General features: G+C 40.9%; 1 protein-coding gene across 2 annotated transcripts in view; it reads left to right on the top strand.

Annotated features, from left to right (window-relative positions):
• TBC1D9B (TBC1 domain family member 9B) overlaps positions 1-11,694 on the top strand; it is a 57,800-nt gene extending 46,106 nt beyond the window's left edge. The window contains exons 18-22 of one of the 2 annotated variants that reach the window (XM_075210028.1): positions 2,482-2,553; positions 3,731-3,781; positions 4,286-4,345; positions 7,196-7,302; positions 8,131-11,694. In XM_075210028.1, coding sequence (XP_075066129.1) covers positions 2,482-2,553; positions 3,731-3,781; positions 4,286-4,345; positions 7,196-7,302; positions 8,131-8,829 — 989 coding nt within the window. In that variant the 3' untranslated portion in view covers positions 8,830-11,694. The remainder of the gene's footprint in view (positions 1-2,481; positions 2,554-3,730; positions 3,782-4,285; positions 4,346-7,195; positions 7,303-8,130) is intronic. The other variant, XM_075210029.1, reaches the window with a different exon arrangement.
• Positions 11,695-19,618: the final 7,924 nt, after the last annotated feature.

Below are 19,618 nucleotides of genomic sequence, written 5' to 3'. Positions count from 1 at the left end.
AACAGATCCATTCGAATTCAATCCACAATGCCACGGCTGTGGCATATTAACCACCATGGGGGAACCTGAAGTCTTCTGGCCATGAAGGAGGTGAGCAAGATCATAGTGTAGGCGGAACAGTGGGTTCCTGTTATCTCAACGGTATTAAGATCAAGAGTGGACAAACGGGAAGCAGATTACCTGAGTCGCCATACCATTCACTTGGGAGAGAAGTACCTCAACCCAGAGATTTTATCACTTATTGTGCAAAGGTGGGGTCAAAGGGAGGTGGACCTGATGGCCTCTCGGTTGAATTGTTAAGTCACCAAATATTGTGCCAGGTCGCGGGATCCCCAAGCGTACCTAGTGGATGCCATGACTGTTCCTTGGAGGTTCAGTTTGGTTTACATTTTCCCCCCAATATCGATGTTACCCCAGGTATTAAAGAAGATCAGACACGAATGAGTCAAGGTCATTCTTCTGGCACCTTGTTGGCCAAGAAGACCATGGTACGCGGATCTTCTCGCCATGACAAAAGACGCACCTTAGAAACTTCCTCTCAGGAAAGATCTGTTCAGCCAGGGTCGGAGGTGACGGCCTGGAGGTTGAAACCTTAATCCTCCGACTTAAGGGTCTCTCGGATAGGGTAATTCAAACAATGATAAAGGCTAGAAAACCAACATCTTTCAGAAATTACCATTGTGTCTGGAAGACATATATAGGTTGGTGTGAACAGAAAAGTGTGTTAACCTCTTCCGCTTAGCCACAGTATTAGCATTCCTTCAGGACAGTCTGGATAAGGGCTTGCGGCTGGCATCCCTTAAGGTACAGGTGTTTGTCCTGTCAATTTATTTTTCAGAGGCGTCTGCTACCAGAGGTACAGACATTTCTCCAAGGGGACATGTTCAGCCACCCTTTGTGGCTCCTTGGGACCTAAACTTGGTCCTAACTGCATTACAGAAACCGCAGTTTGAACCGCTGGAATCTATTTCCTTCAAGTTTCTCACTTGGAAAGTTGCTTTTTTGTTGCCAATTTCTTCGTCAAGAGCTCCCTTCTTGGTTTTTCATGACGACAGGCCTGTCTTGAGGACTCTGCCTGAGTCAGACACTGACCCCTCTCATCTAAATTTCATATAAACCAGGATATAGTTATCCTGACGTTGTCTAGAGATCCTTCATCCAACAGTCAGGGCTCTCTGACGGAATTGGATGTGGTCAGAGCCTTACGGATCTATGTGGATCGCTCATCTTTAGTTCGCAAAACAGACAGTCTCGTGATTCTGTATGATGCTCAAAAACACGAAGCAAACTATAGCCATATGGATAACGGCTACTATTAGGCAGGCCTATGTTTCTCAGGGGTCTCTGGTTCCTGAAGGCCTCACGGCTCACTCCACTAGATCGGTTGGTACTTCCTGGGCAGCAGAGCACGGGGCCTCAGTCGAGCAGTTGGATCGGGCAGCCACATGGTCGTCTATCCACACGTTCACTAAATTTTATTGTTTTCATGTCTTTGCCTCCAAAGACACCAGTTTTGGCTGAAAAGTTTTACGCGCAGCTCGGGCTACGTGTTCCCACCCATGAGGGGCAGCTTTGGAACGTCCCCATTGTGAGCAGTGTCCCCCAACTGTATGTGCAAGAGAAAACAACATTTTTGTATTTACCGTAAATTGTCTTTCTCTTAACACAGTTGCGGGACACTGCGATCCCACCCTTGTTTGTTATTTCTAACGGTTCATAAGTGTTCTGTTAATTGTGTTGCACATATCTTGTGGCCTTGTAAGATAAATAACTAATATCTCCAGTGAGAGGGGGCATAGAGGGGTAGGGAGCAGGCCAAACAGGTCTTTTTAGCGCCTAACTCCACACAGCGCCCTCTATATTCTATGTTGAGCAGTGTCCCCCAACTGTGTTAAGAGAGAGACATTTAACGGTAAGTACAAAAAATGTTGTTTTGTAATGTATTATGGAACATTGCTGTGTATTGTACACCACTGTAAAGGTCATGTACATTGCTGCTGACCTTTCGCAGCAGCCTTATAAATAAAAGATAATAATAACCACTCACTATTTATACAGAAATTATATGCAGGAGTTCATACACATAATACTCAATTGGTGTCAAAATATATATAATCTTTTATCAATAAACTTTTAGCATATGTTATATTCACTCCTGGGGGTAAATTTATCAAGCTGTGGGTTTGAAAAGGTGGAGATGTTGCCTATGGCATCCAGTTAGATTCTAGCTGTTATTTATTTAGTACATTCTACAAAACGACATCTAGAATCTGATTGGTTGCTATAGGCAACATCTCCACTTTTTTTAAAACCGCAGTTTAGTAAATATACCCCCTGGTGGTTGTTGCCTTTTTTACCACATTCAGGTGGGATTACAGAGGTGCTGTTTTATGATCGAGAACCCATCTATTACTGTAATTGTCATCCATCTACTCAAACTAGTCTAAGTTCCTCATTTTCTTCTATCTCTCTTTCTTCTAGCTCTCAGTCCGGAGGAAACAGAATCTGCCCTAGAAGCCACAAATTTCTTCACTGAGGACGTATCTCCAGAAAGTAAGTCTACTTTGTGCTATGTGATGACAAATGCATGGGATTTAAAGCTTAAAAATATTCCTATTTTTGCACAATGCTCATTTAAAATGACTCCTTCACTTTACTTTTATACATTCTACCCTAAATATTGATATGTTTAAAGTATCCATAATATAAGGCGTTACCTAGTTTCTATCATGATGCTAGTAAGTCTTCTTACAGAGCTTAACATTCATTGCTGAGCAATTTGTTTCTTAGTTATTGTTTACCTCCTTCCAGAGCTCTATTGTCAATATAATTCTGGTGTGATAATTCCCTCACAATACAATATCTTGTAGGAGGGCTGGGCCAAAGGGTAAGGGTATGTGAGAGGTTATTGTGCATAGGGCATCATTGTGCTGAAAGGTCTGAAAATATGGTAGCGTGCAGATAAATGGAGATCAGGCAAAGATATCAGAGGTAGTTTCATAGCCTGCACAGAGAGATAACATACAATTATGTCTAGCATATATATTTCCCATTGCTAGGCACAATTTAAGCACCTAGCATATTATAAGGTTTACTTTAAATAAATCATTACGCAAAAGGGGCATTATTTAAATGGACTTTGACTCAGTGTTCATTAGTCTCTGCTTGAAGCTTTGTCAGATAGGACCAATATCTGAGGTCTTTCTAAAACCAGCAGTCATCTTCCAGTCTCACTTGATAATATGGTAACCTGTGGTCACTTGGTCCTTGGGATAAGACAGAGAATGTGAGCTTATGTTTACAGTATTTAGTCTGTCCTAACTGGTTTGACTTCATATAGAAATCCATAACCTCATAAGACCATTTCTTTGTGTGCATGTTTCACCAAAGCAGTTGGTTAAGACTGGTGTGTGGTCTTTATTGTCCTGTTAACTGTGTTTTGGATAAATATATGGCTGTAACTACACAAGAGACAATATGTATCTAGTGTTCGAGCACAACCAAGTCACAAATAAACTCTGCACTATATCCACCATCCACTGAGTTATGGAGCGGCAGGTTTAGGTGAGGCTGAGTTTCCCTTCTTCCGTCATCAGATGAAGTTCCTCTTCGTGCAGTTCCTTCATGGAAGTTGCCTTTATTTAATTTCCGATCTTTTCTCCTCTTTCACCTCTCTTTCTTTTCCTTTTCCTGCTGCCCTCAACTTTTTCCCCTCTGTTTCTGACTGCAGTATCTCCCTATCTCTCCGAGTTGGATCTTATTCTCCAGAGTGAGTTCCCAGGTTAGTTTTTTACTTTGTGTGGGAATAGAGCACCCCTGTAAGTGTGTAAATAAACCGATTTACCACCGTGCAGGCACAGATGTCTTCATCACCGAAATTAAGTATAATGCGACCGTTCATTTTGATTTTCTCCCATCTGTTAACCAGAGTGGATTGTACAGTCCTTTGTTAGACTGAATGTACTTTTCGGGGTTAAAGAGCACCTGTTGCCTATGTAGAGTAGAGGCGTCTATTCTGGTGTCTGCACCAACATGTGTAACTGATGAGGCTGCTGCTGGTGGCCAATGAATCGACAGGCTGCATTGCCGTGCATATTGGTTCAGATCGCAACATGGGTTACTTCTCTATTGCCATAGGGGATATCACTGCTTCTTAGTGAAATGATAGGATGCATATTAATTCAACCCACAAATGGGTGTCTACACTGTGCATAGGAGACAGGTGTTCTCGAAGAGGGATAGTGATGTTCTTTTCAGTTTTCTAACAGCCGTATTTTGTTTTCAGACTCTGACGGACAAGGCTGTGAATCTACAGTTGAGAATGGGGACTCACAGGATAAAAAAGGTATGTATACCTTCTTCTTCTTTTTTTTTTTTTTGTTACATATTTGACTATTTTCAGATTATCCTTAATCCCTTAACACAACAACGTTTACAGACATCACATCAGGAGGTACCATACCACAGACTGACATTTATAAATACAGAAGTGGAAGCTGCTCAATCAATTTATAGGCCATAGCAGGTGCTTGAAAGGGTGGGGTTATCCTAAAAGGAACAAACACACAATTTTTTTTTCCCCCAGCACACTGCTATAGCCAGCAACAGATCTGCCATTTCTACTGTAGATAAAAATGCAAAAGTCTTAGTTGCACACATTTGCAAATGTATGTTAAAGCCACCCGCCACTCCACGGCACTTTTGCTAATAGGGAGGTCCTAATAATTTTGTGACATTTATAAATGTCATCAAGGAGCACCAACCCACACGCCCTCATGTCAACCGTCTGGTACTCAGAGACCGAAAACAACTACAATCCTTGGTAATGATTGGCTGAGCATCAGGATTATTACCGGGCGTGGCAGAAATTGCAGTCGAAAGGTGGCCAAATGAAATGTGACAATCTGTGTGGCCAGCTTGAAGGCGCAACATAAATAGCATTTAACTGTTCTCTCGCTGAATTAGTTATTTCATATTGCAAGTTTCAGATCTCAACCTGATTGCTAACAACTTGGAGAAATATTAACGAACGATTCATTTGTTTACTGCACATATATATACTTGACTAAAACTGAAAGATATATATACTGTTGTGTCAATCTATTTATTATAACAAATTTATATACGTTAGGTAAGGTCTGTATAGCCAGGTTGTGGATGGTTCCTGAAAGTCCAAATATTCAAGATTGGATTAAATTGATTAATAAAACAGCGGGATATGAAAGATTTGTTTACACTAGTAGAAAACATATATTAAAATGTGGAAGCCTATGGGGTAGGTGGACTGATTCTCCTTATGCTTTGAAATCAATAGTGGGAGCGAGCCGATTGAATTATACCTGCGAGCAGTCACATTGTCAATAACTGCACATTATGGTTGTGTTTTATAATATTTGTTCATTAAACTGTTTATATATTTGATATTGTTATGCAATGTCATTCTGTACGGTATTTATAGATATTTTGGATTGAGGAATTTAGAATTTTGGAAATTATTCAGCGCTGTTGCCTCACAAATTCAAGATTGAAAATGAAGGTATAAAAAGTATACTTCAGTTTTGGTGCAATGTAGTTTCTGACGATGTACAATTTGAGGTCCCCTTAATCTTTATCCAATAACTTATAATTCCATAGAAAATATAAAACAGACAAAAAAAACATAATGCAACCTATATAAACCGAGAAGTTGAATTAAAGAAAAAAAAAAAAAAGTTAAAAAAATTGGACATTAAAAGTATTTTTGATATCCTTGTGGAGTGAGAGCTTACTAGAAGGTCTTCTCTTATTAGCCTTATAGATATGTGCAGGTGAGGATATTGAATTCACACGTGTCCCCCTTGTGGTCACTTACCGGAGCAATTCTTGAATAAAGCCCATAATGGTTTCTTTATATGGATCACTCAGTGGCCTTTGCGTCAAAAGTGTCTTCCCTCAGAGTTGTTGTCCATATTATACCCAAAATTAAAAGACAAAGGAGGATTCCTAGCGTAATATTGTTTTTGGTTTTTTTTGTGGTTTTTTTTTAAAGTAATTTTTATTAGGGGTTTTTTTCAAAACAAAACAATGAGTTTGAAACATACCAAGAGAATGTATAAACATACTGTATACATATGAAACTCAAATGATTACACACAATAGTAAGAAAGACTTAGATAAATTATCTAAAATCCGGTATGTTATTCATGGAAAAGAAAAATGTTGTTTGTTTTTATTTTTCAGGGGGAGGAGGGGGACGAACAATGGGGGAAGGAAAGGTTTTAGGGATGGGGAGGGGAACAGGAAAATATTCTACTCATTGTTTTATGCATCAGAATATAGGAAAGAGGAGCGTTAACCCATGTAATTACACGGAGATCAAATTAGTTTAGTCTAAAACTTATAAGCGTAGTGATCCTTCTTAAACCTGACGAGGGTACATATCAAAACAATATTGTTTTTTCTAAAACATAATTTATTACAATCTGGAATTACACTCACATTAAAATATAAAATAAATGGGTAAGAAGATATTCATGGATACCCCTACCTGAGAGAAGAATCAAATAAGCATCGCACAAGCAGTCATTAGATGTTATTTTCCCAGTTTATTATAAGCAATAAAAAAATGGATTAGAAAAAAAAGTTACTTCTTACAAAGATATTACGCACTTCGTTTATTGTTTTCTTTTTTTTATTAAAACACTAATTTAAATATTTTTAATTGATGAAAAAGTGTTTAACATTATTTTTTTATTAAATCAAACCTCAAACAGTACTGCGTGTGAAGTTTACCATTTGGTACTCAATTTTCGATGTTTATCAAAATGTATCCAATTTAGCTTGCACATGTACAAACTGGCTAGACTTTGGTTGAACATGTTCGACTCTCGACTTTAGCTATATTCTTCTAATTGATCTAAAATTCAAGAAATTCAGTTAGTCTTTAGAATTTTAGAATGGATTCATCAAACCAGTTTGAGAATCTCTTCCCAAATTCTTTTGTGTCTTATTAATTGAATATCTTCATCTATGCTGAATTGTCATACTGCTAAATATTTAAGGTATTGTTTGCATGATGGTATAGAAAATATATGTGGCTCCTGTCACACCCTCCTGTCATACACATGACATTTGTTGGATTGTAGGAAGAGGACGGACATTATATAATCTCATTACTTGTATAAAAAAAACAATAATAATTTTTGGGATATTTTAGAGGAGAAAACAGCCAGTGCTCCAGACTACAAGTATTACCTGCGTATGTGGGCTAGCGAGAAGGAACAGAAGAAGGAGACCATTAAGGACATGCCCAAGATGAATCAGGTGAGGGATATCCGTTCTCCAGGCTACTGAAGCAAAAGTCACTACTGCCTTGTATAGAATTATTAGTTATTTTTGTTATCAGTGGTGTCTTGCTTTAACATCTATGCTGATTATACACACTGAGATATTGCAGCTGATGCCAGGCAGTTATCACAATGTGTATATAGCACCACAATGTCTACAATGCCTGGCAGCGATCTTATCAAAAAAATACAATCATTATCGGCCTTGTTAATAGATGGATGGTGATCACTATTGGTGGGTGTGTGGTCATCTCCTGACTGTAATAACAGTTACCAATGTTGGTGGAAAATATTGTGCTCCTAGGTCTTGACCGGCAAGAAGTGCATGTTCCATTACAGATTACATTTCCCTAATTTGCCACCACAATCCAGTTCGATTTGACGCAGATTTTATAACAAACCATAGAGTTTGTTGGAGCTTTCTATGCCAGAAGAAAATAAACTATGTAGTTCTTTAGTCTACTACATCCCTTGTCTTAAAACAGTATCCTGTTTCATAAAATGTAAATATGTTTCTACTAAATCCTACGGTTTTCAGGATTGTTTACATGTCTGTTATGTGGATCAACTAAAATAACGGTTTAGGAGTTTAATACAAGGGACGAGATCTATCAAAAGCAAGTAGCATGAGAGGTTGGGAGGATGCACCTGGTATTGTGGTGGAATCTACATCATAATGGAGAGATGACATTCAATATCAAGATAGTAGTTTGGGTTTTAAATAGGGATTTAATGACTGTTTGTTTACAGGTCTATGCTATAGTTTTTTTAGGCCCTAACCATTAATATTTTTATGTTATCATAGGAACAGTTCATCGAGCTATGCAAGACCTTCTACAACATGTTCAGCGAGGATCCAGTTGAACAAGAACTGTACCATGCAATAGCCACAGTTGCAAGTCTCCTGTTGCGTATCGGTGAGGTGGGGAAAAAGTTTTCTAATCCTCCCCTCAGGAACACTGAGGATGGACAAACAAGTATAACCGGAGAACCCTCTAACGAAGAGGAGGAGCAGACCTTGGGCTTGGAGAACAGACAGCCAAGTGCCACAGAGCAAGATCAGTCTACGAGACCTATCCCAGTTCCCAGCAACTCTCAGGCAGTACTCACCCAAGATGACCTAAAAAAACTTGGAAAGGAAGGAGGAAGTGACGAAAGAAACAGCCCTTCCACCCAGCCAACCTCCGATGATGAAACCAAGGATGACACATCAGTCTCCTCCTACTCCATGGTCAGTGCCAGCTCACTTCAGTGTGAGGATATTGCAGATGATACAGTGTTAGTTGGATGTGAAGCTGGCAACGCCACCCCCAAGTACGGCAGCACCATCGATGCAGAGTGGTCGATCTCCTTTGAACAGATTCTGGCTTCCATGCTGACTGAGCAGGCCCTGGTCAGCTATTTTGAGAAGAAAGTGGACATTGTTCAGAAGATGAAGCAGAAGAAAGTTGAAAGACAAATCAGCTCCTCCAGCGAGCATGAAATGTCTTCTGTCTCAGGCTGAGATGTGGCCCTAAATTATTTGGAGGACGGCATTAGATCTAAACCTCTTTTGAAACAGACATGACAACTTTTCATGCTCTTCTTAGTTCCAGATTGTTTTCATCTCCCATCAGTAGATATTGTAAGCTGTAGGAAAACATTGCTTGATGAGATAACCTTGAGCTTCAAAGTAACAGAATTGCATTTGGAACCTTTCAGTTCTAGCCTACACCTCTGCATGCTTCCCTGTTCATACTGCACATGTTGGCACTTGTTCTGACCACACAACGGCGTACGTTTGCTTTGCTGTTACTAGCAAGTTTCTCCTGTGTTGTATTGGAAAAAATAGCTACATTACCTGGCTTAGGGGTGCCGCACTGCAGTAAGATGGGATAACGGATGCCTTTACTTCTGATTGCTCTCTGCTTGGTGCCTGAGTAATGTACAGTACAAATCTCATTTCAGCTACTATGGTGTAGCTAACACATACCATGCCATAGGCTTGTAGCTAATGTGCAATATATCGGTATACTGAACAGTATCCTACAAAAAAAAAATTATTTTAATTCCAAATGTATTTTATGTTCTTTGAATCATGTTTGTTGATGTATATCTTCCTGCACTTATTTATTTTCTATCTTCATGATTGCCACCTGTATAATTGTGAATCTCCAATGATGTTTTCTCTCCTTGGCCCATTAACTACTTATATATACACACTAGATATAGCCATTCTTTTGGCAGAATACACTATGCTGCTATCAAGTCAGTCTTGTATTTAAAACATTTCAACTGTTTTTTTTCCCCATTTTTTCATGTTTATGATTTGATTACATTACAGTATAATTCTAGAATGCGCCACATTCTAATGCACAACCAACCTCTCACTGCTATATATCTGAAACAAGATGGAAGTCAGAGTTGGAAAAAAAAAAAAAAGTATAAGGGCCCGCTCTTAGAGGTTGTGACTGCAGAATATAGTCTATCTGCTTATACTCGGATCAGTTTCACACTAATATGTATGCTCACTAACCATTGTACAAACCAAGTTAATTGAAACAGAACAGCTGCACTTCAGTAGCCGAAGCAAAATAAAATCTTTAATGACAACGTCTACATTTAAATGTGACATTCCACCTCTACCACAAACATTCACTAATTTAACTGCCAACTATAGAAATACAAATCTATTTTTTCAGTGGAACTTTGAAAGTGAAGCATAATGATAGCAGATGATCTAATATTCACATCCCACCCAACCGTCCCGACCCAGACAGCTTTGTCCCGCGGGTGGGAAAGTTGTGAAGTATTCTGTTGACTGCTGCTCTGCACGGCAGAGCAGCGAGGAACAGGTTTGGTGCGCACCACACTGAAGATGTTTTTGAAGCATTAGACTGCCCCATTCTCGCTTCCACACCCACCATCCCAACGCCGCCTACCCAAATGTTGGGTGGTATGTATTCAGCCTGTCCGTTGACTAGGATCTAGGAAGTGACATACCTCAGTGATTTCACAAGTTGCTAGTGAAGTGACAAAATGACTGCCTCCACTGTATGAAGATGATTGGTCAACTTTAACTAGCTTTTGATAGAATTAGAAAAAGACACTCTAGTACACAGTTTGTACAAGATAGTAGTTGTGATCAGTAAGAGCTAATTAACCAAACATCCATGAAAAGCAAAATTACCAGACAAATTTAGTTTCAATATTCAATTTAAATATTATGATTAATGGCATATTGAGACTGAAGTCGCCTGCCAGTTTTGTGATTTATGAAGTGTTGGAAAAAAATATGTGAAATAGAAGTGGCTCCCTTGTAAAACGGATTGTGCAAAGCTCACTATAGATATGTAAAAGTTCCTACACATTGGCAGCACGTAAACGAAGACATTTCTGAAAACTGGTGCACAGGTAACTGAATAACAGATGCTGTTACCCATAGCAACCACTACAAATCTATCATTTTTCTAGTAAGATACCGTCCTCCGATGGCTTAACTATTGTATGTTGCTTTTCTGCCTCTAACAGAAATTCCTCACGCTTCCTGCAGATAATGTGTCCTGATCTGTCTTCCTGTCAAAGTATACTCTGTATATAAACCATGTTGTGTTTATATATACTCTAGGTGGTTATAGTATAGATATTGTTTTCTATTTTTGCATTTACCTGGGCACCAGTGTTCATAATCTTACTATATGTTTGACATTTGTATTTCATCTTGTTGCAACAGCATTAGAACTCTAATCAGCCGTTTTAGACACTGAAAGATTCCATGGGTTCTTCTAGTGGCTTACAGTCAGGGAGAAAGAGTATACTTTAATAATGAATAATTTCCCATACTTTCCAAGTATACTTATAACTATCTTAAATATGGTATGGAAACTTTTACTTAATCAGTTATGATATATTTGCTAAAACAACAAGAAAAAAAAAAATACTAGATCCAGTATAAAGGACTTCTCATTACATTCACAAATAAATGTGTAAAAATATATATATATTACACATACATCTCTGACTGTTATAGGCTGCATTAGTAATTTGAATTTTGGATAAAGTGACTCATGAAAATGTTGAGCGTTTACAAGCTATTTATTATTATCTTCGGTGTACATGTTCTCCGATAAATGGCTTAAATACTGTATGTTGCTTTACTGCCTCTAACAGAAATTCCTCATGTTTCCTGCAGATAACTTGTCCCGATCCGCTTTCCTGTCACAAAGTATATTGTGTATATAAGCCCTGTTGTGTTTATATATACTCTAGGTGGTGTCTCTGATTATGACCTAATTTATTATTATTTTTTTAAATCTTAAACGAAATCATATGTACCTTTTTAAACATCTGTTTTGTCACATATTCAATAAAATATACTAAATTCTGCAAAGGGCTTTTTTCTCCAAGTTTTCTGGCTTTGTAGCTCTGTAACTACCAAATATATATTTACATATACTATGCACTATTTGGTCTTTCACTTGCAGTACACACGGTAATGAGGGAGAAGACAAAACAATACAATGTTATCTGTACTTTAAAAAAAATTACAGAATAATTTTTCTTGGTTTATTGCCAAGAAAATCATGGACCGAGGAAAAAATGTATTGGTGTTATTCACATTTTAAGAAGTTATTGGGACAGTCAAGCAAGGCTAAACCATTTAAATGCCACACTACTTCAATGCAGGTGAACTAACAAACTAAAGCAGTACAGCATAAAAGGTCCAAATTTCAGCAACTTTCACCAATACACCCCCCCCCCCCCCCCAATATCCTCCAAAAGACCAAATTTCATCCATATTCACCAATACCCCCCAAATGACCACATTTAAGCAATTTTTACAAATACCTGCCAACGCACCAATTTCATCCATATTCACCAATACCCCCTCCCAAAGGACCAAATGTCAGCAATTTAACCAATACCACCTGGGTCTTGGTCCGAATACCTGGCTCCCTATTTTTCAGGAGAAGCGCAGCGAACCTATATAGACCTAGATGAGGACCAGGCTGGCGGCTGAATACGGCCATCTTAGCGAGGGTTGGAGTCACCAGAGCAGGGGAGGCCCAACGAAATTATGACTGGAGACTCTCCAAAGATATATCGGTTCGGACTCGGCTTGCTGAACTTGGTAGAACACTAAAGAAGTGGTTGCAGCCAGAAAAGAATACTACGGGCAGAATGATTGAAATTCTGGCCATTGACCACTGTATCCAGGGTATGGACCAAGGGCTTCGAAGGTATGCACTGCAGGCGGATCCTCAGTTATATGAGGAATTGGCTACTGTAGTGGAGAGATACAGCGCCTTGCAGCATATGCCCAAACCTCCGTTGTCCGCTCCAAAGTTTGTGCCTCGGTCAAAATTTGGCATATGGAACAATGGACCGGATGTTGGTGAGGAGAGATTGCTTGATAAAAAGGCAGCCAACCCTGCATTAAGTCCAATCTGCTTCGAGTGCAACAAGCCTGGACACTTGAGGGCTCAGTGCCCAACGTTAGTAGAGCCTATGGATTGTTCACTAGCGCGCACACAATCAACCTATCCGAGCTGCTGTACAATGAGACCGGTTACTGGGAAGTCCTGCGTGACTGTGTTTGTGAATCACCATCTGGTGCTGGTTCTGGTAGATTTGGGTAGTGAACTGTCCTTGGTTTCCAGCTCCATATTACCAGAGAAACTGACACATAATCTGCCCAAAATGAAGGTACTCTATGTCCATGGGACTGCAGAGGAATATGACAGAACTCTTGCCTGTTACTGTGAATGGAGAGACAGTAACAGTGGTAGCGGCCGTTGCCCCAAAACACTGCCATACGCTTTAATCCTGGGCAGAGACTTTCCGCTGTTCAAGCAGATCCTCCAGGAGCGAATCCAGCTGGACACGTCGGCAATTAAACCACCGGTTGAAAGTCCAGCCTTGATGGAGGAGCTTGAGGAAACAGAAAATGGAAAGTGCCAGGATCTACTACGAAACCTGAACCAGACAATTCAGGAAAATAGACCTCCTAAGAGGTGGGAGCATAGACAAAGGAGAGCTGCACAAGTACCAATGCAGAACCAGATTCTGGCATCGTTCGTTGGCGAGACCTCGGGTAAAGGGGTTACGCCACCCAATGAGGACTCAGATTGGGTAGGATTGTCTAACTCGTTTCCACTAAGAGACTTTGGCCGAGACCAACTGGGAGATGTTGCCTTAGCTAATGTCTATAAAAATGTGGTTGAGATTAATGGGGTAAAGAAGGCTAACAAGCCTGCAGAACGTATTGCCTATTATATGGTAAATAATGATCTGTTGCATAGAGTTGCTAATGTACAGGGTTAAATTGTAGAGCAATTGTTAGTACCACAAATCCATACATCACTTGTTCTCAAAGCTGCACATACACATCTGTGTGGGGGGCACTTGGGGGAAGATAAAACATGGGAGCGGATATTGCTCAGGTTCTATTGGCCAGGAGCGTACAAGGCAATAAAAAGGTTTTGCCAGACGTGTCCTTTATGTCAGAGAACCTGTCCAAAGCCAAACTATCGGGCCCCGCTTTTTCTCAACCCTATGGTGCAGACCCCCTTTGAGCGTATTGGTATAAATTTGGTAGGCCCATTAGAGAAGTCGGCCCGCGGCCATCAGTATGTATTGGTAATAGTGCACTATGCCACCAGGTATCCCGAGGCTATACCTTTGCGCAATATAAAGTTCAGTACAATAGCAAAAGAACTTCTGTATTGTACCAGGTTGGGTATCCCCAAAGAAATCTTGACTGATCAGGGTGCTCCCTTTATGTCCCGTCTAATGAAAAAGCTGTACCGGTTGTTATAAGTAGAAACGTTATACACATCAGTATATCACCCGCAGACTGACTGGTTAGTGTAACGTTTTAATAGAACACTCAGACATTTGGTCAGGGCTGCCAAGAGGAAGGGGCCCCCCCTTATAGTTGAGTAAGCAAAAAAAAATAATTTCATAGGTATGGTCACACAATTGGGGGCGTGGCAATGCGCCATTGGGGCGTGGCTAGCACAATAAAATCACTAGGTCCTGAATTCCCTGGACCGTGACATTTGCCCAAGCACTCCTGACTTTCAGGACATCTAGCACCCTTGTGTAGTATAGGAAGAATGCAGTGTGTACAGAAACAGTTCAGTCTTGGCCTGCGCCCACTGGGCTCACCAAACACTCACCAAACATTGGCATTGTCCCTACTAGAATCACAACATTTCACACACTATGCTGCTCTGTCCTACCTGTTCTTCTCACTTTTACCACATGTGGCTTCTGGTTTCTTTAGTTGCGGCTTGTCCGGATCCTGGAATGTTGGAGGACCTATTTGGAAAAAAATGGCTACATTTAGAAAATTACAGTCAGCCCCACCGTTAAATCAATAACATCCATGATTAATAATTAGGCCTTCCTCCAGCCCCAACATTAAAATAGTATTCCCATTACCCCGCAAACAAAATAGCACCCATTAATTAGCCACCATCTACCTCACACACACTACATTGCCAAAAGCTCCGTGCCATCACACACATTACTGTGCCCCTTTATCATCACCATACTATGCCCCCTTATGATCACACTGCGCCCTCCATGCTGCCTTTGCCCCTTTCTTCATCCCCCTGTGCCATGCTGCTTGTCCCTCTTTAACCCCCTGTGCCATGCTGCTTTTGTCCCTCTTTTCTTTAACCCCCTGTGCCATGCTGCTATTGTCCTTCCTTTCTTTAACCCCCTGTGCCTCTCTGCATTTCTCCTTCCTTTCTTTAACCCCTCTGTGCCATGCTGCTATTGTCCCTCCTTTCTTTAACCTCCTATGCCATGCTGCTTGTCCCTCTTTTCTTTAACCCCCTGTGCCATGCTGCTATTGTCCTTCCTTTCTTTAACCCCCTGTGCCTCTCTGCATTTCTCCTTCCTTTCTTTAACCCCTCTGTGCCATGCTGCTTGTCCCTTGTTTTTTAACCCCTCTGGGCCATGCTGCTATTGTCCCTCCTTTCTTTAACCTCCTATGCCATGCTGCTTGTCCCTCTTTTCTTTAACCCCCTGTGCCATGCTGCTATTGTCCCTACTTTCTTTAACCCCCTGTGCCTCTCTGCATTTCTCCTTCCTTTCTTTAACCCCTCTGTGCCATACTGCTTGTCCCTTGTTTTTTAACCCCTCTGTGTCATGCTGCTATTGTCCCGGGTAATTAGTACCCGCCCCCTCCCCCCCCTCTCGGCAGCCCTGCATTTGGTGAGGAAGGCAGTAGTGTAGGAAAAACGGGATTGGGATGTGCTATTACCCTATTTAATGCTCGCAGTGAGGGAGGTGCGTCAAGCATCTACCAGGTTCAGGCCCTTCGAATTGTTGTATTGCAGGCAGCCTAGGGGCATTCTGGATGTTCTCAAGGAGGGCTGGGAGCAACAGAGTCCAAGAGAACCCAATGTGATCCAGTTTGTGTCTCAGTTGTATGACAGGTTAGGGACGATCACCCCTTTGGTACAACGACATATGCATGAGGCACAGGCGAGACAAAAAAGAAACTACGATAAGTCAGCTGTAGTTAGAGCTTTCCAACCAGGTGACAAAGTTCTGGTCCTGGTACCCACACAAGAGAGTAAGCTCTTCACCCATTGGCAGGGGCCATATGAGGTGATTGAGGCTGTGGGGCCTGTTAATTATAAAGTCAGGCAGGAAGGCATGAGAAAACCTATTCAGACATATGTCAACTTGCTGAAACATTGGCATGATAGGGAGGAGCCACAATCCCTGTTGGTAAACACGGTTGTGCAGGAAATGCAGACACCCTTTCGCGCCGGGATGCGCTATCCGCAATGTCAGCGCCACGACGATTGGTGATGCTAAAGGGAGGGGTATATGGCAAAGAGAGTTCCACTATAAGGGAACTGTTAAAAACACAGCTAGTCTGCAGCAGCAGGATGCAGACAGGGTTAAAGGTTCCCTAGGATCCACATGGGTGCGATTGGTTTGCTGTGATTTGTTGTAGTGCTTGGGGTGGAAGATAAAAACACTATGTGTGGGTGGGACCACCAATGCCAGTAAGTGGCCGGCTTGCAGACAGGAAAGTAATGTCTAGCCAGATGTAGGTGGTGGGGATTTTTGTGTACTGTTACTGGATATGATTGCTGAACCAGCGTTGGAACTGTTTACCATTCTGACAACTTGTCACGGCTCTGAGGTTTTTTGCAGATCACTTGCCTCACTATCGAGGATGGTGGAGGCAGAATACAATGATATTCACAGGATAAGTTCACGGCTTACAAGCATCAAATAATAACACAGGAGAAAGTAGTGCTGCAACGTAGTGTATTGAATGTTGGTACAACAGGAATAGGTATATATATTGGCAAAGATGAATACATGGCAATTCGTTGTAATGCAGATATTAATCACATATGCTACTTCATAGTCGGTAACCCTTGGCAACAGCATGGGATGAGATGATATACAGTTCAATGCAGTGATGATAAACAAGAACACTAGGATCCAATAGAGAACCACACAGCAGATGAATGTAAATCACTGGTACAGCTTACAGTCCAAACAGAGTAGTATATACAACTTTAGCTGATCCGAGAGTAGAGATGACTCAACATAGCAGGTGGTACTGGAATCGCTGATTCTTATTAAGTAAAGCAGTAAGCGTTAAACATCATCCAAGGACTTGGATGAACACTGACACGTGCAGTAGAATGTTGCCTAGAAGTAGCAGAGACGTGAGTAGTATCTGAATCATACGTGGAACTACAGGTAGTAGGATCGTTGTAACTGCAATGGTAAGTTCGCTGTATGGAGCAACTGAACAGAGACACGCAACTTGAGCCCAAGTACTAGCCACCGGCACAACAAGTAGTTCACAATAACAGTCCAGTAACCAGGTAACAGCAGAGTAAGGATAACCCGTGTCAGACGTGGAACTACAGATGACAGGTAACTTGATAGTAGCTCTAACAGTGAGATGCTGCGATCTTAGCCAGCCAGCAGTAAAGTAAACCAATAGATAAAGCACAGGTTTAGCAACAACTCACGATACCCATTCAGCGTGCAGATGAACAGCGGTAAGAAGTTATAACTTGCAGGTGAACAGCAGTGAGGAGTTTGCAGCTTGCAGCTGAACAGCAGCGAGGAGTTTGCAGGTGAACAGCAGTAGGGAGTTCAGTCCAGCGTTAGGTAACGGACACACGGAAGGAGCGTTATACAGCCACATCCAAATGTAATCAGAGTAACACGAAGAACAGGCAATGAGCCCATAACCATGGGAGGTTAATATAGTGCTCCAGGACCAATGAGGTTCAGGAGGAGGTCCAGATCACAGTAGCCAGGAACACCTGTGAAAGTAATGTCTCTGAGGCAGAAGCAAGCAGAATCATGGTTCTTAAAGGGAAAGTCACAGCGCCGACACATAACTATGGGACCGGCGTGTGACACAACTGCTTATAAATGGTTGAGCATATCTGTGTCGGATTCCTGTGAATGCTTAACTTTCTTACAGTATGTATTAATGCTGTAATGGTGTGTTGGTTTTATTTATTATTTTGCATGTGTATTGCCTTCTTAATTGCATTACCTTTCATTTAAATTCTTTGACATTTGAATGCACTGAGAAGTCAACAAAGATGAATTCATATTTTGCATCCACTATGGCCATCAGGAAAATACTGAATAATTCCTTGTAATTGTAGAAATAGGAACCTGTTTTAGAGGGTGGCATAATTCTGACAATTTCCATCTATGGCCACACCACAGTTTGGAGAATTTCACATTTCTTAGATTCTTCAGAAATTTGCCATTCCTCAACCTTTGATGGGAACTAAAAAAGTAAGATTGTTGCAATGTTAAATCAATACATGCATCTATTGTTATCATATTAACTATTTGACTTTATATTTTTATTAAACAGCCATCTGCGTTCTTTCAGAAGGGGATTTCCGATGTGGTGGAGGATACTGTGGAGATGCCAGCTCCCACCCAGCCATAGGAGGCAGACAACACAGAAGTCATGACTTGTCGGATACTGGACTCAACCAATCAGGCTGATGGAAAAAGAAGATGACGAGTGTGATCTTTTGTGTCCAGCCATAGCAAAAATACGCTTGGATGCTGAAAACAGGGCAGAGGCCGAATTATTAATTATGGAGGTCCTTTATAGGACTAACAGAGTGGAATTCACCAAGTACACGGTTATGACAGAGTTCCCACCAAGACATGTACAAGACTTCTATAGGCTTGATCATTCCCCTCATTTACCGTTACCTCCCCACAGGCAACATCAATATAAAGATGCTCCACTACCTCTTATGTCTATAGGACTTCCACACCAAGAAGCAGTGTCAGTATACTGCAATATAATGGAAGCCCTTCATCTTTGGAAAATGTTGAACAGTACCACTATAAGCATCTTTGACTTTAAAGAAGTTTTCACCCTCTATTTTATGCAATGTTTTTTTAAAGTTTGACTTCCCTTTATTTATAGGTCTTAGATATATACATTTGTGTTTTCTTTGATATGTCAATAAGTTCAGATATATATGTTAATAAGAAAAATTGTTTAAAATCTATCTATGATGACCTGACAGCTTGAGGTGAAATAGTTGTGCTCTACTTGACATCAGCCAATGTCCTTCCAGTAGCCAAAAATCTCATGGTACCAACCAGTCTCTGCTCTGCAGATATAGGTCTCCTGAAATATGTGTCCTCCTTTTTATGAGTGGGGTGAGCAGTTGCAGCAGCTCCTGGAAAGTAGGGTCATCCATCCACAGGAAATTCCTGACGTCATCAAGATTATACTTCGGTATCTCCTGCAGCAATGGCATATGAGAAAAGGACTCCCTGCTCAGGAACAATTGCAATTCTTTCTTTGCCTTTTTCTCCCCGGTTTATTATGGTCGCCATGGTGACAAGCAAACAAGCATGAAATTTTCTTTTACAGTGTAGGCTTATTATAAACAATAAAATCTACAGAGTGTACAGTTCTGCAGGGAGAGAACCGAATGTAAACTATATACAAAGCAATGAATGACGATGATGTTATTTCCTCTTCCCGGATGTTTGTGTGTGTGTCTGTGTGCGTTGAGGTTCAGACCATTATTTAAATTAGGTTTACATATTGCTGCAGGGTAGGGAGGTATCTGTAGAGTGTGTATGGAGTCATAATATTTTCAGCAAATAGTTATGAGAGATGCAGATCTTAGATCTGACGGTAAATCATATAGCTGTGTACATATGAACTGACATGCTCTTCGGAACTTTCAGTTGTTGGTAAAATCAGAGACTGCATCTGAAGTAAGATTGCATAGGTGTGTATCCAGCTTTACTCTGCC

The sequence above is a fragment of the Mixophyes fleayi genome, chromosome 4 (genome assembly GCF_038048845.1).
Source record: "Mixophyes fleayi isolate aMixFle1 chromosome 4, aMixFle1.hap1, whole genome shotgun sequence".
Classification (NCBI taxonomy): Eukaryota; Metazoa; Chordata; class Amphibia; order Anura; family Limnodynastidae; genus Mixophyes; species Mixophyes fleayi.
Note: the sequence above shows the minus strand (reverse complement) of the source record. Positions and strands in the feature narration are given on the sequence as shown.